The following is a 23,060-nucleotide window of genomic DNA, read 5'->3' as shown; positions in this document are numbered from 1 at the left end:
GTCTTGAGCACGTCACCTGCTTGGCACCCTCGTGGTAACACACGACTGTGAGGCCTGAATGAGACGCTGTGAAAGTGCAGGGTGAGCAGCACGCTCTTTCTCTGGACTTGTTCTCTTCTCTTCCAAACCCACCCAAGTTCCACCTGTCCTCCTGGCACCAGGAGCAGCCCTGCCACACCCTCCCTCCAGCAGTTTTCTCTTTACAGAACTGTGGCAACCCGGAGCCTTCCCCGGCCCTCACCGTTTTGCTCTGGAGATGCCTTCAACCTGCTGGAGAGGACAGACCCATGTCCCCCATTGGCTCCCCACGTGGGCCACTGTGATCACTCACCTACACCTCCAGGGCACAGAGGCAGGAATCTCAGCCCCTTGGGAACGGAAATCTTTCCTGTCCTCGGCACTCCTACAGGACAGCTTCAGCCTTAAGTCCTCAGAGATGTACTAGTTCACAGAGCACACTCAGGCCCAGGCACTGCCTGCTCCTTAAGCCCCACCCAGCAAGGAAAGGAGAAGCCCAAGGACATCTCTTCCCTCTGGCAAGAGGGGGCCAGGAACAAAGATGATGCCTCGTGTTATTTAAGAAACACTTTGCTTCCTACATCTTTTCAAAGGACTGTAAGCTCCTCGAGGGGATGTTTGGGTGTCCTGGGCTGTGTGTGGGAGGCCTGCAATGGCCTGGGGTCAGAAAGCTGTGTCGGGTGAGCGAGTGGCCTCCTCCTTCACCAATATGAACCAGAAACGCTGAGACGATTAGAATCAAATTTCAGGCTGGGTGAAACACTGCAGAAGCTGGGACATCGAGGAGTCCTCCATTGCACCAAAGAGAAGAGAGTGTAGAAGACGAGTTTGCTATCCTTCTCCTTTAGGTACCATTTAATAGAGCATCTACCAGGCAGGGTGCTAAATACTATATGCAAGACCTCGTTTGACCCCATTAAAGACAAACAAAAACCCTTCCGAAGTCCAAAAGCTAATGCAAGTACTTCTGTAGATGAGGGCCAGTGGGGGAGCGAAGGAGAGGGCTCGGGGAGGTTAAGCCTCTGAACATCACAAACCTGACAAATGACAGATTCAGGATTTGAACCCCAGTCTTCATTTACTTCCTAGAAGAAGTAATTCACTTTCTGTAAAAGAAGCAATAAGAGACAGATGCAGAAGGAGAGTGTATTTTTTTAAAAAATAATTATTCGTATATATTTCAAAATCATCTCAAACTTACAAAAATGTTGCAAGAACAAAGAACTTATTTTTCTCTGAACCATTTGAGAGTAAATTGACATAATGCCCCATGGTTCCCTGGCACTTGTGTGTCTTCAGTACAAATAAGGACATTTTCCTACTTGTCCACAATACAACCAGTGAAATCAGAAAATTAACACTGGTCTCTTATTCCCAGCTAATCTTCAGATCCCATTCAATGAAGTTCTGCAAACTGTCCCAACAGCTTTTTTTAATAACAAAAACATCTAATCCAGAATCAGGTATTATATTAAGTTGTTGTGTCTCCTCACGTCTGGAATTAAATTTAATTTTAATATAATGTAGGATAACGAAAAATCAAGCCTTTGGAGGTCACTGGCTCTCCAAGGGTTGAGTGGAGAGGCCAATGGTGAAAGGGCTGCTGCCTTGGACACCTGGCCACAAAAAGCCACAGGGGCTGCCTCTGGAGATTCTCCCCCATGGTCCAGAGCAGACTGAGAACAACTGGTCATGATTTCCAGTTTAGGCCTTTCAATCAGCCCTAGATAACCCCAGATGAAGTTATTAAATCTTTGACAAGGGCCATTCAAGTGGCTGACCGGGATATACAGGCAGAAATGCTTCTGGAAAATGGATTTCATCCACTGCTTACCAACTTTAGTCTTTTATTTTTTATTATGATGATGTTTAATAATAATTATTATTAATATAGCCAGTCTTTATTGAGAAGATACTCTTGGTCAGGCATTGTGCTAAAGGCTTTTATTTAATCATCCCATTGAATTCTTCAACAATATGAGGTACATATTATTATTAATCCTATCTTATAAATGAGGACATTGAGGCATGGAGAAATTAGATGAAGTTGTCTAAAATCACACAGACAGTAAGACCTCCAGAGTTCGCATACCCTATCACCTAATACATATGCACGGAAACATTTTTGCTTAATTCCTAATGAAATACAATGAACTTCAATCTCCTGAAATCTGATTCTTCCTTCTCTACAAGAAGCACTGAGAAAGTGGCTTTTCAGCTTAACAGAGAGACTCTGACCCGAGTCTAACTCAGGAGGATGCTAGGATTGTACCCCTCCTCCCCCAACACACAGAGATCAGGCCAGGCAAGGTCAGAAAGTGGGGGTAAAACACTTATTTTGAAAATTCATTTGGTGCTTAGATGATAAACAGGAAATTTACTTTATCATTTTACTTCTTATCATTTTTTAAGCTCTGGTAACCTTTGGTTTATCAGACATAATTTCATACATGTGGACTCCTGAAATAGGAAGCAATGTTGTAAGGTCACGCTAAAAGGAAAGCTGGGCGTGTTACTCTTCATTCCAGCAGCATGACGTACCCAGTACTTGCTTAGTACTACTGAGCATCTCCTATATGCAAGGCACTTCAAGCCATGAGACCGAGCTCCTAACATCAGATTTCTAGAAGGCTTCCCTACACAGTTGCCAATAAGGACTCTGTATGCAGCCTTGCGCCAGAGGCTTAGGCATCTACCGGCTCCTTTCCGGGGCCAAGAGCACTGCTTGCCTGGAGCGTGGCTCCTCCCCTCTGAGAAGTCATTTGCTCTGACATGGCAGCCACGCCAAAGGGTCATAACTCATACAGTGCTCACCACTGGGCTGGCACATATCAGAGGTGAATCTTTCATCAGGGGGCTTTAGGGTTTGAGAAGAAGGACAACATCCCATTGTCCTTAAGGAATGGGACACCGTGAGGGATTTCCTCTAGGAGAAAATGGAATGTTTCTATCTATCATCAACCATCTCTGCAGTCAGCGGGACTTGAGTGTATCCTTCTCATGATCTCACATGCTTCACATATCCGACAACACACTTAACATTCAGCGGTCTCTTACATTTTCTAGTAGGTCTTTCATAATTTTCTCTAGGGGAGCCTATTCTACATCGTAACTCAATTAAAATCAACTAAATTTAGATTTCCTTTTGTCTGAAAGGATCTTGCCTACCAAAATAAACTGTATGGTGCCACTGGGCATCTCGTGCAAACATAAGAGACTTTGTTTAGATCACTGTGTTCCCTGAGTCTTGGAAAATGTGTTGTTAATCCTATGGAATATTGATCAACTGTGTTTATTTCAGTCTGTAGCATGGGGAGCTGGGAGCTGATAGTTTTTAAGCCAAGAGGGTCTCACTGTTTTTCTCTTCTAATATCCAACATTCAAATTAAACATTTACCTACTAAGTATACTACTTACTACTAAGTACACCTACTGCCTTTATGTACTAGCTGTCAGTGCTTGCTCCTTGTGTCAGTATTTATATTTTGGACAGATCATCCTTTAGCCAGTCAGCTACCATATCTGCCATTTCCTGGTAAAAATAGAGGATAAAATCATGAGGTATTTTTTTCTCACAGAGTCGAATATCTCCTTCTGGAAAATCTTTCTTCATGTCTTCATAGTACTCTTTTGGACACCAACCATCTATAGTACCATAGTAAAATGTAAGCTAGAAGACAAGACAAAAAAATTTATTAGAAAACACTTCCCCTCCCAACACGGATACGACACCAGCAACCTGTAATGCTTTGAAAACAGCCCCTGCACCTGGCCCTATAAGCGAGTCCCAAGGCTCCCTCCGGAGAGTGGCTCTCAAGGCAGTGAGCTTTCATGGTTTATGGGAGCGAACCTTGGCATCTGATGGAAAGGAACTCATGCAGGGAGAGCCTGGTGTGATACATCACCCATGATCCACTAAAAGGACTCGCCAGCAAAGTTGTGTATGTTGAGGTTGAGATGGACACTGGAGAGATGGCCGATGAGGGCAAGGAAGAGTTATTGAGACATAATCACTGAGTAACTAGTAACCATTCATTATGCACTTAATAGTTTTCATACAGCCACATGTAGGCATATGGGACATGTTTGTTGGATGTATGCAAAGATGAATCAGATGGACTCTGCTTCTTAATGTAGCAGATGAAATGTTATCAGAACTCTGAGTGTCTATGACATTTCTAGGAATAGGCTCCAGGTAGTAGGAGAGTGTGCTGATTCAGTGGGAAGGTGTTACAATCCTACTTCAGGTGAAAGCAAGCAGGCTGGATGGAGACAGATCTTCCTTTGAGGCATCACTAAGACGCTTATTGACTATTGATCTGTACCAATCTCTGATACACACACACACACACATGTTCATGCATACACATATATGTATATACACATACAAATGTGTACATATGCACACATATGTGTACATATGTATGGGCACATAAGCATATATACACCACCTATGTATATATAAATATGTATATATGTGTATGTATGTGTATATACACATATACATTTATAAGCGTATACACACACACATCTTTATCTCTACGTCTAGCTCTAAGCTGCTGTTCTTCACTGAAAAACTATGTTTTACTTCTGTATTTCTGACAAAAAAAAAAAACGCAACAAAAGTGAAATCCTATTCAGAAGGGTACATACTGGTAATTTCTACCAAAAACCCCCCAAAACGAAATTTTAAGCCCCCTCTGACATCTGTTATCACTGAAAACAAAGAGTTATGCCATAAGTGGCTAGTTACAGTCTCTTGTAGTTTCCATAACACACCAAATTTGTTCACTCATTCAAACACTTAATCATTAATCTATTCAGCAAATACTTACTGAGCATCTACTCTGTATTAGGAACCTGGAAAACAGATAATAAGACAGTCTCTGGGGGAGGGAGGGACTGGAGGCACCACGTCCACAAGATAATTAGCCCAGATAAGGGCATCGGGTGGGAACCAGTGGGCAGGAAAGGTTCCCTAGAGCACTGATGTCCAAGTTGAGTTTTCAAGTTGGGGGAGCACACTGTGGGGAGTATACCAAGCAAATAAAAAGTATGAAGGAGCATGGCACGCTTGGGAATTGGAAGTAATTTAAAATGGCTGGGCTTCCCTGGTGGTGCAGTGCTTAAGAATCCGCCTGCCAATGCAGGGGACACAGGTTCGAGCCCTGGTCTGGGAAGATCCCACATGCTGTGGAGCAACTAATCCCGTGCGCCACAACTACTGAGCCCACACGCCATAACTACTGAAGCCTGCATGCCTAGAGCCCATGCTCCACAACAAGAGAAGCCACTGCAATGAGAAGCCCACGCACCACAACCAAGAGTAGCCCTCACTCGCCGCAACTAGAGAAAGCCTGCACACAGCAACGAAGACCCAACACAGCCAAAAATTAATAAATAAATAAATTTTTAAAAAAAGGCTGGAATATCGGAGATAAGTCTGGAGAGCTGGTGGAGAGAGATGAAATCATGAACAGCCTCTGTGCCCCACTAGGGAGGTGGTACCTTGTTCTGAAGTCCACAGGAGCTAACAAAAGACTTCACACAATGAAGTGACGTGATTAAGTCTGTATGGTAGGAAACTTACTCCAGCTGCAGTGACGAAGAGATTGGAGGGGATCAAGCAGAGGCGGGAGGAGGATATGGGAAATACGTGTTATTGCCCACTGGATAATTTTCTACTTGTATCATTAAATCCATTATCTGAATACGGACAGGTGAGATCACTCTTATAAAAATACCAACTTTTATTACAGTAATGTTATGATGTAACCAACATTTAAAGAGATGGTTAATTAAAAAACACTTTAAAGAGGAGAATATTTAATGTAGTACTCCAGAGAGTCAATTACTGACAAATAAACTTTGAGTTGTAGACTTATTCCAAAACACTTCATAGGGATTTTTCTGGCTTTCACCTGGGCTTTGGTTTTGAAAGCTGCAAAGGATCTGTGGCTCACAGATTTCTCACTGAATTTCCTCTTCCTACTCTCCTGTTTTTGTCACTACAACCATTCCTGGGCATGCCAAAGGTCCCAAGCCACACTTCATCTTGCTAGGGCTCTCAGCAGTGTATGAAGTTCCTCTTGATTCCTGGAGAACAGGAGAGCCTGGCAGTTGCCTGGTTCCTTCTTCCTGGTGCCGGTCTCTCTGTAGCTCTAAAATGCTGCAACCTCACAACCAGTGGGTGACTATTCTGGCCAGTTGTGGAAAAAATAAATTTCTCAGAATTCCTCAGCAACCACCCTGCCAGCTTCCCCTTGTAATACTGCTGGGAGTACAAGCTGTCTGCAGGCATTAAGGATCTACCAATAGGGCTAATAACTTTAGATTCTCTCTAAACCACTCCCTACTCTTAGCACCAAGAATCCTTTAAATTATATCTAGGAAATAGCATCTGGAACAGTCATTATGCACAGCTGTTCAACACTTCCTCAGAGTATGAAACAGTGTTGAGAAATCTAGAAATGCAAAATTCAGACTTGGGCTTGTGTCCATCAGGTCTGTTCCTCTGCTCCACTGCACCCTTGCCCGAAGACACTAGGACACTGAGAAGGGTACTGTGGGAGTCCTCACACCAGTACAAGCTACGGTGGTGAGGTCTTATGAAAAACCCTAACACAAAAGGGTCACCTAGAAGGAAAGCAAGGCAGGAAAGACCTCCCCCAATGAAGTTGCTTTGACAAGGAGGAAAGCATCACTGTGGCACCTGCTGTTACTTTCCGCCTAACTCTTCAAAGACGATTTCTATGGAGCGTTTCCTTTTCAGTGAGGCGATTACAACTGGAACCATCTCTACTGAGAAATCCAGCTTGATAAGCCTGAGCACTGGGGAAGCGCCATTCCTCCCCTCATGCATGAAGGTATCAGACAGTTGAGCAGGAGTAATAAATATGGATTACAGGAACCCACCCCTACCTTCAGGTATCAAGAGACAAGTCCTGTCCAGGTAGTTATGGGGCATGCGCTGCCCAAGGCATATGCTAGGAACCTCAACACAAAGTGATGTCAGTGTTCAAGACGGCATAACAGTGAGGATCATAGGTTTCCCATATGTTCATCTGATTTCACCTCTCAATCCTCCACACTGTAATCATTTTGAGGGGGCTGTATTTGGTTACATTTCTAAGTGATAGTGGGGTAAGGTCTTTTTGTTTTGTTTTGTATTGTTTATTTAAGTTCTTCTTCAGAAGAAGGGCTCTGTAAGAAAATCTTGGCTTACAAGTCAAACACGTGGTTATTTCTATTGCCTTTACATAATACACTGGCTCAAGATACTTCCTGATCCCTACAGATTATAAGTCACAGGCAATAGATCCGAACAGAGGACTCTGCACCTGTAACCTGAAACAGGAAACTGGAAAAGTATGGGGTGTGTGGTGGTAGTGGTGGGGGAGGGGGAAGGACAGGTGAAGTATAAAGAAAGAAATAATCGGACACCAAAGCGTAGTGGTGAAGAGTGTACACTACTACTATGTCGATATGTAAAAATGATTCGCAACAAATAACGATGACCTGATGAAAACTGAGAATGATTTGCCAGGCTCTATGCTAAGTTTTGTATTCACTGAGTCCTTATAATAATATTCTGAGGAAGGTATTTTATTCCTGTTTTACAGAAAAGAAAACTTAGGCTTAGAGAGACTAACTTGCTTAAGTTGAAGCAATTAGTGAATATAACCCAGTGAAAAACCGAGTTATAAATCCAGAGATGGCATTCCTAATCAGTACCTTTTACTACTATTTACAATTAAGAATAAACTGAACCATGGTATGAAAACACAAACCTGAAGACTGAGAGGTCTTAAACTGGTTATGAAAACTACCTGCATGTGACAATCACCGACACGCACAAAGTTGATGTATACAGTTCTGGGGTGCTGCATGCCACAGGGGTGATGGAAATACTGGAATTGTTAACCAAGAATCTCAGGCTATCAGAAGGATGTTTAAATCAAATGTTTACAAGAAAATAAATTATTTCCTATAGCTTATTTCTCCTTGGCACTTGCTTTGATATGCATGAGAGTTGATAAAGAGTATACATTATTGAGATGAAAATTATTCTATTTCCAAATTGTTACGTTAAGTAATCGTTTCTCTATTAAACACAACATTTAATTTTCTCAATTCTAGGTTTTAATTGCCCAGGATTTTGCTTTTCTCTGTGTACCTTCTATAGTAAGGTGGAATTATGGTTACTGTGATAACCATAGTTATCACAGATAGTCTCTGTGCTCACAGATATATTTTCCTTTAACTCTTCAGTTGCCCCTAAGGATACATGTCCCTGTTAAAATGTCCCTGCAAATTGCTGCAGCTTGCCCCCATAGAGCAGCCACAGTTGTCTTTTCCAATGGCTTTTTTTTTTTTAACTTTTTGCTCCTGAAACTGCAGATTCCCAGCATTTCCACCCAAAATGACTCTAAACCTATCTCCCATCTGGCAATGGCTAAGTGGTTGAAATTCAGAAGTAAGACAGCTCTGCCCTGGAGAAGCTCCAGAGTAGCGAAGAACTCAGGCATGTACAAGCTGGCCCTTAAACACAACAGGCAGAGAGAGGTACGAACAAAGTACTGTAGGAGCCAGAAGCAGGAAAACCTGACTTCTGCCCTGATTGATGCAACAAAGCTTTGTTTTCGTATTCACTGAGTTGCTGGCTTTTATGCATTACTAATAGAGGATTTATTTTAAGAACAAAAGACATATTAGAAACCACATTATGGTACAAGTTTATATATTTGATTTAGCTAATAACTAACAAAAATCACTTCCAATGATATAACAACATCGTAAAATATTAAACATGAAAAAAGCCATACACAGAAGTCTCTATCTGGTGATAATAAATATCATTCAGCTATAAAAAAAGAAGGAAATCCTGCCATTTGCGACAACATGAATGGACCCTGAAGGTATTTTATGCTAAGTGAAGTCAAACAAATAAAGACAAATATTGTATGATCTCACTTACATGTGGAGTCTAAAACAAAAAACCGAATTCACAGAAACAGACTGGTGGTTACTAGTGGCAGGGGGTAGGGGGTGGAGGAAACGGGTGAAGGTGGTCAAAAGGTATAAACTTCCAGTTATAAGATAAGTAAGTTCTGGGGATGTAATATACAGCATGGTGACTATAGTTAACACTATACTGTAATATTTGAAAGTCGTTAAGAGAGTAGACATTAAAAGTTCTCATCACAAGAAAAAAAAATGTAATTAAGTGAGGTGATAGATGTTCATTAAACTTGTGATAATCACTGGGCAATATATACATGTATTAAATCATTATGTTGTACACTTTAAACTAATACAATGTTATGTGTCAATTCTATCTCAATAAAACTGGAAAAAAAATCTCTATCTGAATTACTTCTTTCTATTCAGTAGCTGACTAGGACTACAGGCATCATAGGAATTGCTGGACAGGAGCAACAGGCTGCTGCTTCTACCCTCCCCGCGAAGTCAGACACTTAAGCCTCGACCCTGCAACCTTAAAGGAAACCTATTCTGTAACATAAGCATCTCCTTTCAGTTATTTGAAAATCCCAGCCCTCTCAGGAACAGAGAGGTAGCAGTCACAAAGCTTTAACAGTTCACTGCAGCCTTTCTGAGCAACCATTTTTAAGAACTTGAACAACTGCTGAAGAAAGGGAGATAGTTCAGAAAATTCATTTTCCGATTTACCTTGTTTCCTTTCTTTCTTTTATCTAGAACTGGCTCAATTTCCATTCTTAAAAAAATGAGAATCAGGGCTTCCCTGGTGGTGCAGTGGTTAAGAATCCACCTGCCAATGCAGGGGACACGGGTTCGATCCCTGGTCCAGGAAGATCCCACATGCTGCAGAGCAACTAAGCCTGTGTGCCACAACTACTGAGCCTGTGCTCCAGAGCCCGTGAGCCACAACTAATGAAGCCTGCGCACCTAGAGCCTGTGCTCCGCAAAAAGAGAAGCCACTGCAATGAGAAGCCTGTGCACCGCAAGGAAGAGTAGTCCCCGCTCACCACAACTAGAGAAAGCCTGCGTGCAGCAACGAAGACCCAAGGCAGCCAAAAATAAAATAAATTTATTTTTTAAAAAAGGGAACTAAAATCCCTAAAAATTAAAAAAAGTGGCTGAGGACAGAGGTGAACACACAATCCTTCACAAGCACCAAGCCCTGCTCCCCCTGAAGGCATCTAGGGGAGCAGTGGGAATTGGGTGCGAAAGGAGTAGGAAGTCCAAGCAGGTTAGGGACTGGGCTACTCTCCAGTAACTGGAATAGTCATGCATCAAAAGCCCTGCAAAATGGGGCTCTCTTCTTTCTGCACGATCCAAGTGTAAAGGGCCAGAACCTGTTCATTCCCAAATGTAAGTCACTGCTCCTTCCAGAGCAACTAGCTTCGTCTCTTTCTTACCTGGGTCTGGAGTGAGAAGCTGACCCAAGGCATCTATCTTCCTCTGGTGAGGCAGCAGAGTATGAGGCACTGGGAGCAAATTTATCCTCCTGTGCTTCTGTTTCTCCCTGGTTATATGCCTCAGGAAACTGGCAGACGTGCTGGGAAGGGTCTTGCTTAACTAACTTAGAGAAATGGCCAATTCCAGCTCATCTGAATTCTCCGTACTGGGCCCAAGTCCTGGTAAAGTTTAAGTACTACTGTGTCTTCCTTCACTGCTGTTCCTATACAACATCTCCCTTAGGCATTTTATGGGAAGCAGTGGCCAGAATGGGATTGGGGCATTCCAGGGTCACTTGGCTTCATATTTAATATTACCAAAATCTTTCATTAAAGAATGAAAATATCTGAAGGGGTGCGCAGGGGGAGGAAAAGATAGCCAAAGTCTTTTTAAAGTACTCAGAGGCATATCTAGGATATAACTAACTTTGTAATAATAAACTTTTATTGAATGCTTAGTACATGGCCAGACACTCTTGCAAGGTCTTTATATGAATTGCATATAGCATTATAGTTTTGGAACAACTGCGTGAGAATAGATAGTATTATTAAACCATTTTATTGATGAAGAAAGGAGACACAGTGAGGTCAAGTAAATTAACCAGGGTCACATAAGTAAGCAAATGGTGGAGCTGGAATTTGAAGCTCATGCTGTACCTCTGAAGATTCTGCTCCCCGATCACGCTCCACTAGAAAACTCAAGGGTATGCTGCCACAAATGAGTGCCTAAAATGAAGCTCTCAAGGTCAAAATGATTGAGATACAAACAAACCTATCTATTTCCAGGATGATTATGATATTCTGAACAGACTTCAAATTAAACAGGCAGAACTAACCATCAGTTTCAGACCGAGGTTGGCGGAAAGGCCGTCTTGGTTAGCTGGTCCAGAGAGCACATCCTATGCTCCACTAAGCGGGACGTGTGCATGTCCGAAGGATTTGCATGCCCAGATCTGCAAACAACTGTGCAAGGTTTGTTTGTTCCCAAAGGCAACATGCGCCTCTGGGCTCAGGCGGGCTAAGCAGGATGGGGAGAGCCGTAGCAGAGGGGTCTCTGTTCCTGAGGACACGCTGCCCCTTTCCCAACCACACTGTTGGCCCCAGGCTGGCCCTCTGGGGGCAGGGGCAGCACCACTTTGCAGGAAGTCCTTCCACCGCTGCCTACCTTCATCAGAAAGCAGCGTCTCATGTGCTCTCGCTGGGAACAATTGCAGACCCCTGTTGACTGATAGTGATGTTCAGATTTGGTCTGGCAGTAGCACACACCAGCTGTTTCCATAAGCCTAGGCCAAGGATGGTCACGGCAGTTTAGAATTTCCCTCCTAAGTGAGTTTTAAATGAAAACTTCAAGTTTCTAAACCAAACACTAATTCACTTTTCTTTGAATGAGACTATATCCCCTTATAGCTGAGAACAATGACAGAATGGGAATGCTGACCTCCTATTTGCCTCAGACACACCAGGTGCCTCATAACGCACAGCATACCCCAGCGGCTCCCGGAAGGACTGGGACCGGCGTGGTGAAAATGCACAGTTGATTCTCTTACTCTGCTTTATTCCATCCTGGTTCTCATTCCCGTCCCTCCCCCCTCCATTTCCGTCTTATTCATTAGTTCCTCTCCTTCCTCCCAACCTTTAAATGTGTTCCCCAAGGGTCAACCTTTAGATGTATTCTCTCCTCATACTACATACTTCCTTGGGTTACTATTTCCATGCTCATGACTCCAAATATATCCTCATCATTCCCAAATCAAAATTCAGCCCAGATTCCTCTTCTAGGCTTCACACCCATATATCCAGCTACCTGCCAGACACGTGTCCCCCGGATGTCCCACAGGTATCTCAAACAAAAGTACCAAAATGAACTGCTTTCTCAACCAGCTCCCACAGCGTGCTGGCGCTTCTTCTCCCATATTCCCTATCTTGTTACAAAATCCAAATACAGAGAACTAACCTTAGACTCCATCTCCATTCTCTCATATCCTATGGGTACTAAGTGTCTTTGATTCTACTTCCTAAATCTTTCCAAATTCTACCCCTTCTTTATCCCCAATTCCACTGCCTTAGTTCTTGTAAAAGTCTTCTAAACAGTTTTCCCACTTCAAATTTCATTCTTTTCCAACATTCTGATACACATTTCCCCCCAAATAATCCCTCTCATTGGTTAATCTAGCCACATTCCTAGGACTAACTGATATGAACTGGCACCTCTGAACTGGCTGTTCACAGACGGCATATGTTCTGATGGGTCAGTGGTTATGTCATATGGTTGTCAAACATTCTGAGTATCACCCTGATTATTACCCCCTTCCTTAAATCCTTCAATGGTTCCCTAACAACTCAAAATAGTCTCTTTAGTGTAGCATATCATGGCTTCTTGTTCTCAGGCCAGTGACCAAACCACAGTACGATACTCCCTAACCTTTTCTAGTGCCTCAAAGCAACTTCTTCACCTGGGATCTACAGGTCCACGCAGTTTCATGGGTAGATGCAGTGGCAGTTGAGGGGAGCGGAGTAATGTAAACTTGGATGGGAAAAAGAATATATCATTTTTTTTGCTAACCTCTAACAATAATTTAGTATTTCCTTCAATTATGAACACAGGCAACAAACCACAGAATATTAGAAATACCTATCTTTTGTCATCTATAAAATTACTGAAAATTTCAAATTACAGTAAAATTGTTTTAAGTAACTAAAAGTTTATGCATATCACTACATATTTACAATAGTAATTCTGACTGCTATTATATCTCATTATTTAGTTTGTTAAAGATGCACAAATTATATATCACAAATTTGCTTTTAATATATTTTGATAACTATACTTCAATATAATTTTTTTTTGGTAATCTCATGTATTTATTTCATGCGCTTAAAAAAATTATTCTGAGAAGGAGTCCACACACGACACAGCTGGAGAGATCCACGGCACAAAAAGGCTTAGAATCTGTAACAGCGTCCCTGTCCGTTCATCTAGTACACATCTATTGATGGTTCACCAGGTATCATGCATGGTGTTATGCCACAGGGATACCAAGATGAGAAAAACCTTCAAGGTGGGTGAGAGGGGAAAACCGACTGTTTAAATACTGTGTGATAAATGCAATATGATAACTTTACATATGGAGCCATGGGAGCCGAGGGGAGGGACTTCTAACCAAAACCAGGGGCTGGGGAAGCCCTCTTAAAGACGACAATGGAGGGCTTCCCTGGTGGCGCAGTGGTTGAGAGTCCACCTGCCGGTACAGGGGACATGAGTTCGTGCCCCGGTCCGGGAGGATCCCACGTGCCGCGGAGCGGCTGGGCCCGTGAGCCATGGCCGCTGAGCCTGCGCGTCCGGAGCCTGTGCTCCGCAACGGGAGAGGCCACAACAGTGAGAGGCCCGCGTACCGCACAAGAAAAAAAAAAAAAGATGACAATGGAGCCAAGTCTTAAAGGACAGGTAGAATTTAGTCAGGTGAAGAAAGAACACAACCTATGATGCCACAGGCCCTACTATATTCTTTTGGAAACAACTGAGTCTGACATATTTGCTTCAAGAAAGGGAAATAACCTTATGTAGTGCTGCAGCAGTGTCTGACACTGTAAAGTCTCTAGACCTTGGAAAGAAGGAAGGGAGACAATCAGCTCCGGAGATTTTTCAGAGTTAAAAAGGCACATTTCCCTCAAGAAGATAAAAAGTTCTCTTCATGTGGAAATTCAGTGGTAAAAAATTTGAATTTAGAACCAAAGTCTGCTGATTATGATATAATAGTTTTTTAGAGGAGGAGAAAGAATCCAAAGCCATCCACATGTGGTAGCAGAATGACTGTTTTTAGACTAAATCTCCTGTGGCTTCCTGGCTGGATGGCACAAAGATACATTTTCCAGAACCGTTTTAAAAGTTGAATAATAGATACATTTAACGATTCTTGCAACGAAATGTGTGGCTCAAAACATCTTTACAATGGACAGTCCTGGAGAGGCACAAGGTTTCTGAATGCTTGTATTTGGGCAGAAATGAGACAGAGTATCCTTGACTAGAATATTTAAAGTAGGGATATGTCTAGTCTTGGGAACTGATTTTCAAGTCTGACTAATTATCAGGGTTGTTTGGAATGCAGGGGAAAATGCCCACTATTTTGCTAGAACTATGTGCCCTTTTAAGTTTCCTTACTTTCTCAAGCAGACTGAGATATATGTTGATTCAACTTTTACCAATATTAAATTACAGCATGTTTCCATTTTTTTTCATTACAGAAACAAAAAAATTGCAATAAACTTCTTGTCTTTCTATACCTCGTTTCACTTAGGAATTGGAATTGTATTATTCTAGTGGAGAGTTCAAACTTAGCTGGTAGAAAGGACATTCAATTAATCGCAGGTAGTTGTGCATCATTAAACTAAACAATGCCTTGCTTTCCCAAACTCCACAAGTACGTGTCATGTTATCTTAAAAACAAAATAAAACCATTCCCTGTAGTTGGAAAAGTTTAGTCCTGTGACCGTGTGTTAATATTAACCTTGAAATGCCTGCCATCTACCATTATACCCCCATATTTCTCCCACAAAAGTGTCAGTAAAGTACGGTCCTGACACAGTTACCATGAGCAGCCCTCTATCTGGGAATGATTACACTTGCATATGGATTTAACTTAGGACAGGAATAAGTTAGCACCTTCCTTTGACCTCCTTCTGAGCACAACATACAAACAGAATCCAGGAATGATGAGTACTTTACAGCAGCTGGCTTCCACAGGTGGTAAGACAGGCTTTGACACATGACGGGTCTAGTCATTCAGCAAGTGTGAATTTTGGAAATGAGCATCTGCCAGTCTTATTATTAACTGGGAACTGAGTTGTTTTTATGAACTTCCAGCCTTGAGAACTTAAGCACAGCTTTGAAACAAATTCACTTATAATTTAACTAAAAAATAAAATACTGTTTTTCTTGCATTTTCACATACGTCAATGAGTGGAAACAGTTGAAAGCCCTGGAAAGAGGGTCCTTATGAGGCCCCAACCTCCCCCATTCAGGTAATGAGGGTTTCCTCTGTCTTCAAAATTTCAATCTCTGGCCAACTGCTATTTTAGAAATATGATGACCACTATGGCCGTAAGACAAACACAGACTGGCACTTTCAAAAGTCCTCTCTGGGTGAAGCTACGATAGATCGATATTCTAAAAATATTGTTTTAAGAACATATATATTTCTTGCTTTAAGATAATTGTATTGGGAGGTTATAGAAATATGAATTAACACTATAGGCAAGTTTAAGTCAAATGTCTCAAAGTTTATGAAGAGATTCTAAACCCAGCAGGATATCTAAGATTTTACTTGCAGATTGTAGGTTCCTGGGCCCTGTAAGAGTTGGTCACTCAGTGGGGCTCGTTTCATTGCATCCAGCAGATGTCACGGTTCAGCACTGGACTGCAAAGCTCTATATTAGCACAGTCCAACAGAAATACAAAGGCACACTGGTAATTTAAAAACTTCTACTAACTGCATTTTAAAAAGTATAAAGGAACGAATGAAATCTCTTTTAATAATATATGTTATTTACCCCCACGTATCTAAAATATTATCATTTCAACAGGTAATCAATATAAAAATATTAATGAACTATTTTACTTATTTTTTCGGTACTAAGTTTCTGAAATTCAATGTGTGTTTTACACTCATGGCACATCTCAATTCAGAGTAGCCACAAATAACCACATGTGGCTAGTGGTTACCGTGTTAGATGGTACAGCTCTATCCTATTCAGCTGTACAGACAGACAGCTGTATGGACAGACAGACAGATGATGCCATGGGAGTACCAGGGCCACCTTAATTCTAGGGTGCTTAGACATATTCTAAACCATGGCCCCTCACAGTTTCAGAAACTGTGCTTCCAAATACGCCTGTGTTAAGATTCTAGCACTTACAGCAGCAACTCAAAAATGCTAAATATTTCAATTGTTGCCTTTCTGCACCTGCTTGTATAGAAAACTCGCCTTGGTGTCAGCTGGGCATTCCTACTCTAATGCATTGGAGAATAAGAGAGACGGGCTCACTGGATCATCAGATCATAGGCATGTTAGTTCTTTTCCAATGTTTCACTTATATTTTAATATAACTCATTTCTTCCATAAATATTATTGAGAGTCTTTTCAGTACAAAGCTCTAGAGAGAAGTATCGATCCTAAAAATAAACCCAACAAAAACAGGTGGCAAAACATATTTAAGTAACTATGTAGTCAGCTTTACTTACTTTCTATGCAACTTTCAAGGACTGCCTTAATGTTAACTAGAAGTAGAACTTGATCTGAAATTTACAAACCCATGAGGTCTTACAGAGTCTAACCAACTCTAGCCTTTCATCCTCAGTAAGTATTGCTGCCCATCTACTTACCTCCTTGTAGCACTAAAGTGATTACCTTAGATAAATGTTCCTTTATGGTTTCATTGTCTCTCTTCACCACCTCCATCATTTCTTGGCTCCCAAGGTAGGCAGCATTAACTACATTAAAAAAAAAAAAAAAAGGCAAACAGTTAAAATATATAGAACAAACACAAATGTCAAATTAATTGTAGTATATTCCTGTTTTACTCTTTTCTTTTGCCAAATGCTATGTGATGTGAGATATTAGTGAGGCCAAGAGAGGCATGTGAGTCAGCAACATGCACTGTCTCTGGAAACAAGAGCATGCCCTGTGGAAGAACCTCTCTCACCCTCGCCTGGCTTTCTCAATAGCAACGTTAGCAGGATGATGGCCTAATGTCAGATACCACAGCAGATGTGTGTAATCATACCTGATCAACGCATTTTTATGATTTAAGGATTAGAATCACAAATTTTGACAGATAAATCATGTATACCAGGGAAACCACACATAGTTATGAACATGAAACCATCTCGATAATTTTTTAAAAAGGACACAACTAAAAAGACTGTTTATTTTAAAACAGGTTTAAGTGATCTTTAGGAGTTGCTTATGAGGGTTAGTTCTATTATACTGACTGTGGAATGAGCAGAGTGACCCTCATTTTCGAGATGTCAAATAACTGAGAAAAAGGAAGAACGCCAGAGATAACATGAATTGATGTGATTTTCTGGTACTGCTACACAAATTTTCATTTGATTCTTTGTGCCTTGAATTCTACTTTGATTGGTGTTATTATTGTTACTTTGCTTTCTTTTTGGCATCATCTGCCTATTTGTCTTTTATTTTTAATCTTTTGTCATATGTTATGTCTCTTGAAATCATAAGTAGATTTCTTTAAAAACAAAATTTAAAGTCTCTCTCTCTTAAATAAAGGGACTTAACATACTCACGTATATTGATATGAAAGATATTTGGTCTGACTCCAGTCAGTAGGCAGAATAAAGTAAATAATAAAGTTCACAGCAGGAATTAATGAAATAGAGACCAGAAAAACAATTGAGAAACTAAATGGAACTAAAATTAAGTTCAATAACTGATAAATCTTTAGGCAGACTGATCAGGAAAAAAATGTGAGAAGACATAAAACATTACCAGTATCAGGAAAGAGAAATGACAACCCTTCAGATAATACAGACATCAAAAGGATAATCAAGTAATTTTGTGGACAACTTTATGTCATGAAATTCAATAACTTAGATGAAACAGCCAGTCTGCCCAAAGACACAAATTTGAAGCTTACTTAACAATAAATAGATAACCTCAATCGTCTTATATCTATTAAAGAAATTAAATTTGTAATTTAAAGCCTCTGCACAAAGAAAACTCGAGGGCAAGATGAATTCATTGGTCCACTCTACCAAACATTTAAGGAAGAAATAATATTGATTTTAAATAAATTCTTCCACAAATGACTACACATATATAGATATTTAATTTTTGACAAAGGTAGCATTTCAGAGCAGCAGAAAACAGGTGGTCTGTGGTAGGCAGAATTCCCAGATGACACAAATACTCCTTGCCCTTTACAATCCCTCCCTTCTGAGTGTGGGTGAAACCTGTGAGTGTGATGACATATTACTCCCATGACTAGGTTATGTTATAAAGTTGAGACGACTTTAAGGGAGATTATCCCAGTGGACCTACCCTGATCACACGAGTCCTTCAAAATTTGAGTTCTCTCTGGCTAGTGGCAGAAGAAGTCACAGATTCAAGGCACTAGAAGGATTAAATGCACCACTGTTGGTTTGAAAATGGAGCTCATGTGAAAAGGACCTGAAAGTGACTGACCTCCAGGAGCTGAGAGGGACCCCTGGCTGACAGCCAGCAGGAAAATGGGGACTGCAGTCAAAAAGCCACATGAATTGGATTCTGCCAACAACCTGAATGAGCTCAGAAGTGGATTGTGGGATATGCAGGGGTATAAAAGAGGCTTCTGAGATCCAGGCAATGGTGATCCTTGAGCTGGGAGGGAGTTATATGGGAGCTTGCTTTCTGATAATTCATGGAGGTAAACATTTACATCTTAAGCACTTTTCTGTAGTGTTATTCTTGAATTGGAAAAAATATAAACATTCAAAAAACTTGTAAGGAATCTTACATTTCTTAAAGTAAATTTTTCATCAGGGAATGTACCTCACCTCACCTTTATTCTTATTCTTGTTTTTCCTGGTAGTTTCCCATCTAAGTGTACTTTTTTGTTGTTTTTAGAAAGTAGAATACCAGTTTCATTTCCAGTAATTGCTCCAAGGAAGCAATTATCTTTTTCTTTCCTCAAAAATGCTCATAGGGCTTCCCTGGTGGCACAGTGGTTGAGAGTCCGCCTGCCGATGCCGGGGACACGGGTTCGTGCCCTGGTCTGGGAAGATCCCACATGCCGCGCAACGGCTGGGCCCGTGAGCCATGGCCGCTGAGCCTGTGCGTCCGGAGCCTGTGCTCCACAACGGGAGAGGCCACAACAGTGAGAGGCCCGCGTACCGCAAAAAAAAAAAAAAAAAAAAAAAGCTCATAACACAGCACAGTGGCCAAAAACAATAATACTAAATAGAAGTGTAATTTCCTAAGGGGAAAACACATTTCTCCTGGCAATGACTATCAACAGCATTCCTGGAAACCTAGCAGAATTCAGTTTCAAGCACCACAGTGAAGGAAATATCTAGTAGCAGGAGTAATGGAAACAAAACACGAAGGGAAGAGAATGGTTTAGAAGAATGGTACTTATTTACTTTTATTTCCTTAAAAATCTAAATACAGGTGTAATAAAAACCTCACTGAGTCTAATGTTCTATTTTACTTGCTACCATCATCTTCTGAAATCTGCTTAGCGTTTAAAGATCACTACAGGACATCAACTCCCAGTGGAGTGGCTGAGGAACGAAATGAGTGAGGGCTAAAGTTGGAAGACCAATAAGACATTCATCTCCCAGGCTAAATGGTGCCACTAAATTCTCCAAGTACACATAATCTACAATAGAAGGCTGCCTTCTGTTTAACTCAATCACCTATCTTGATGCCATTTTGTCTGTCTGGAAAATTCCCAACTGATCTTCAAGTCCAAATTCATTTGTCTTCTCCCTTACTTATCTAGATAGAACTAATTTCTCCTTTTCTTGGTACCATTCCTGACCTGTATCTGTATTTATAACAGTCGTAAGTGTGATATGTTAAAATTCTTCACATTTATCTCCCCTACCATGCTATATAAATATATATATATATATATATAAATATAGCAGCAGCTATATTTCATTTATTGTTCTCTCCAGTGATTATGCAAGTGCTTGGTTCATGGCAGCTGTGAGTTAAGGGCTGTTAAATAAAATAAATGGGAAGGGACTCGGCCAGTGTTTTCCTTATTTGCGGGCGTAGGAGGGAAACAGGTCAGGAGGAAATACCTGCTGCCTTCCTTGAAGTGGTGCAAGAGCTGACATCACAAGAGAGGCCAGAACACTGACATGGTAAGCCAAGCTGGCAGATACTCGTATAAAACTGGGACAAATCATTGCAGGCAAGAGTGGCAATCTAAGAGCTTCTGTTGAGACTGGCCCCAGACTAGGCCACATAAAGCACTGGCCATAGCAGTGAGGGAAAATGCAGAGGGAAGAAAAACCACAATGAATGATACAATAGGAGGTCTGGGGGAGATGTACGAACAGTTTTCTGAAGTAGAACTTGGGGGTTGGAAGCCAAGTTGCCCTGCTGTTTTGGTGGCATGTGATCCAATGCCATTAGCACAGTTTCACAGTAGAATGCCCCAGTTTGTTCAGTTTTGCCTTTATATTGGGGAGGGAGGATTGATGGTGCTGAAGCAAAGGGAATTACTTGAACTGGGCACAGTTTAATTAGGGCAGGTGAAATTTGGAGGTAGGAAATCTCCCATACATGGGTGTGTACACTGCAGTGTAAAATGTTATTGTTACTCCTGGTCTGTTCTGACCAAGATATTATTTCTAGTCACTTTAATATTCTTTAAAATGGCTGTTAGGTTCTGTATGTCCAAAGTATGCCATAAGGTTTAGAAGAAAAAAACCAGTCTCTTAAAAAAATGCTCCTTACAAGATTTGCTGGATTAGAAAGAGGGTTTGGTATATTTACCTCCATGATGGGAGGGTGGCTGAGGACAGAAGCCACTAGGAAGCACACAAATAGAGGTAAACAGCAAAAAGTTTTCATTTAAATTCTCTTTAAAATAATAAGGGTACTACTAATAATCACGGGAACCAAGACAGGCTCTCCTGTGGATAGGTGCATCTAGACGTGCTTCCAAGAGGGTCTCCCATAAATAAACTGCAGACCCCAGTCTGAGGTGGTCTTGTCAGGGCTTGAGAAGCCCAAAGACATTCTGGAGGGGGCATGGATGTGGTAGACTTTAGTTATGGTGAAGAGGATGGAGTTAACTGTCTAGGTTACTAGTTAACTAGTATGGATGGAGTTACTAGCTAGGTGTTTGGTAGGTCCATGGAAGATGGGTAGGTAGGTAGGTCCAAGACCATCTTGAAGTAGGGATGTAGTAAATACTAGTACCTACCCAAAAGCCAATACAAACCCCCTCATTTCCTTGACTAGAGACATGGGAAAGTCAAAACATATGGCTTTTCCACATCCCTTATAGCTAGGGATATGGCCTAGTGTTGGCTACTAGAGGCAATGGAGAGGCAAGGTTCCTGGGGGAGGACTTCTCTTCCTACATAAGCCAAAGCCTCATCAGGAATAAGCCTCTGCTTTTGCCCCATTTTCCTTAATTCCATCTGAATGTCAGGCATGAGGCCTAGAGTAGAAGTCATCATGTGATCACGAGATGACGAGCATGAGGATAAATGTGCTGAGGACAGAGTGGAAATCCAGAAAGAACGCACATCGTTGATGGCACTGTTGAGATACTATTCATCTCTGGACTCTCCCCTTTATATTTCTTGGTGCATGAGAAAAATATCAATAGATCCCTATCTGTTTAGGCCACTGTAATTTAGTTTTCTGTTATCTGTAGCCAAATTCAGTCTTAGCTAATAAAAGCAAATAAAAATGGGGTCTCTCGATTTTCTGGGTGTTTTTGGTTAACAGGGGTTGATGTTGTTGTCAACTTCCTATCAGATTCTGGTACTTGAGTAGGGGAGGAGGGTGGCATCAATCTTTATCTATACATACTAGATCCTCCCTATAGGAGGGAAGAGGTAGGAGCTGACTGCAAAAAGGCCGTTCCAAGGATAGCCCCTCCTAGCACATCTTCTAACTGGTCCTGAGGCTGGCAAGATGTTACCAAATGTAGAGGAGTTAGGTGCGAGCCAAGCAGGGCTGCATGGTAGCAAAATTCTTGGGGCCGAGGACAGACTGTGAAACTGGATAGTCCTGGAGATGTGAGTATCCCACGCTCCAGCAGAGTTCTGTCCAGAGCTGCTCAGGCAAAGTTCAGGCTAGGCAATCAAGAAGCATAAACCAGGAGAGTTTGTCAGAAGTTAAGCAGGATTACACATGCTCAGAAACCCAGATGAAGTCTTACAAGGGCCAGTTCTTTGGTAGGTCTTTATTTTTTTCCCCGATCGTTTTCTACAGTTTCTATTTGTGCCAATTGTGGCTTTTAACAATGTAAAAACCAGATCTAAAAAAGTAATTCTCCCATTCTAAAATTTCTGCGTAATTTGGAGTAATGTTTACTATTCACGTGTTCCTCCATAAGCCAAGACCTTCGTTATTATAACCATTGATTTAGTCTGCAAACAGATAGTCTTATCTATGTGATATTGAGTTCACCAAAGTGAAACACACAACTCAAGGTGTATGATTTTTTAAAAAATAATACAACTTTTAGAGTGGCAGATAATTTAAAGATATATATAAATTTCTATAGAAAAAAATAATAAAACCTTCACTGAGTCATTTACTTCTAAACCAGAGATGATATTCTAGTACTGTATCTAATCACCTTTTGCCCTAAATCCTGATACTGACCACACACACACAAAATCTTTTCCTTCATTGCTGAATTTTAGGCTAAACTTCCATGAATAACTAAAGCTGAAGTTGGCTTTTATAAATGGATTTTCCTAAGCTACACACATAAATGAGAGAATAGGTAACATGGCAGTCTGGTTTTGTCTTATTCAAAATATTATTCTGGGATTAAGTCAAAAATATGCTGAGAAGAAATTTGTGATTTTTTAGTGAAGCTTATGTGTCAGTTCATTGAATAGTTCT

The 23,060-nt window shown here is 41.2% G+C and overlaps 1 protein-coding gene across 3 annotated transcripts in view; it reads right to left on the bottom strand.

The window, feature by feature from the left end:
* Positions 1–1,150: 1,150 nt before the first annotated feature.
* Positions 1,151–23,060, bottom strand: part of LDAH (lipid droplet associated hydrolase) — a 95,076-nt gene continuing 73,166 nt past the window's right edge. For all 3 annotated transcript variants that reach the window (XM_067703609.1, XM_067703611.1, XM_067703610.1), the window contains 2 exons: positions 16,863–16,945; positions 1,151–3,688 (listed from right to left, as the gene is read on the bottom strand). In XM_067703609.1, coding sequence (XP_067559710.1) covers positions 3,497–3,688; positions 16,863–16,945 — 275 coding nt within the window. In that variant the 3' untranslated portion in view covers positions 1,151–3,496. The remainder of the gene's footprint in view (positions 3,689–16,862; positions 16,946–23,060) is intronic.

This window comes from Pseudorca crassidens, chromosome 14, assembly GCF_039906515.1.
Source record: "Pseudorca crassidens isolate mPseCra1 chromosome 14, mPseCra1.hap1, whole genome shotgun sequence".
Classification (NCBI taxonomy): domain Eukaryota; kingdom Metazoa; phylum Chordata; class Mammalia; order Artiodactyla; family Delphinidae; genus Pseudorca; species Pseudorca crassidens.
This window is presented reverse-complemented; position numbering and strand designations above follow the sequence as displayed.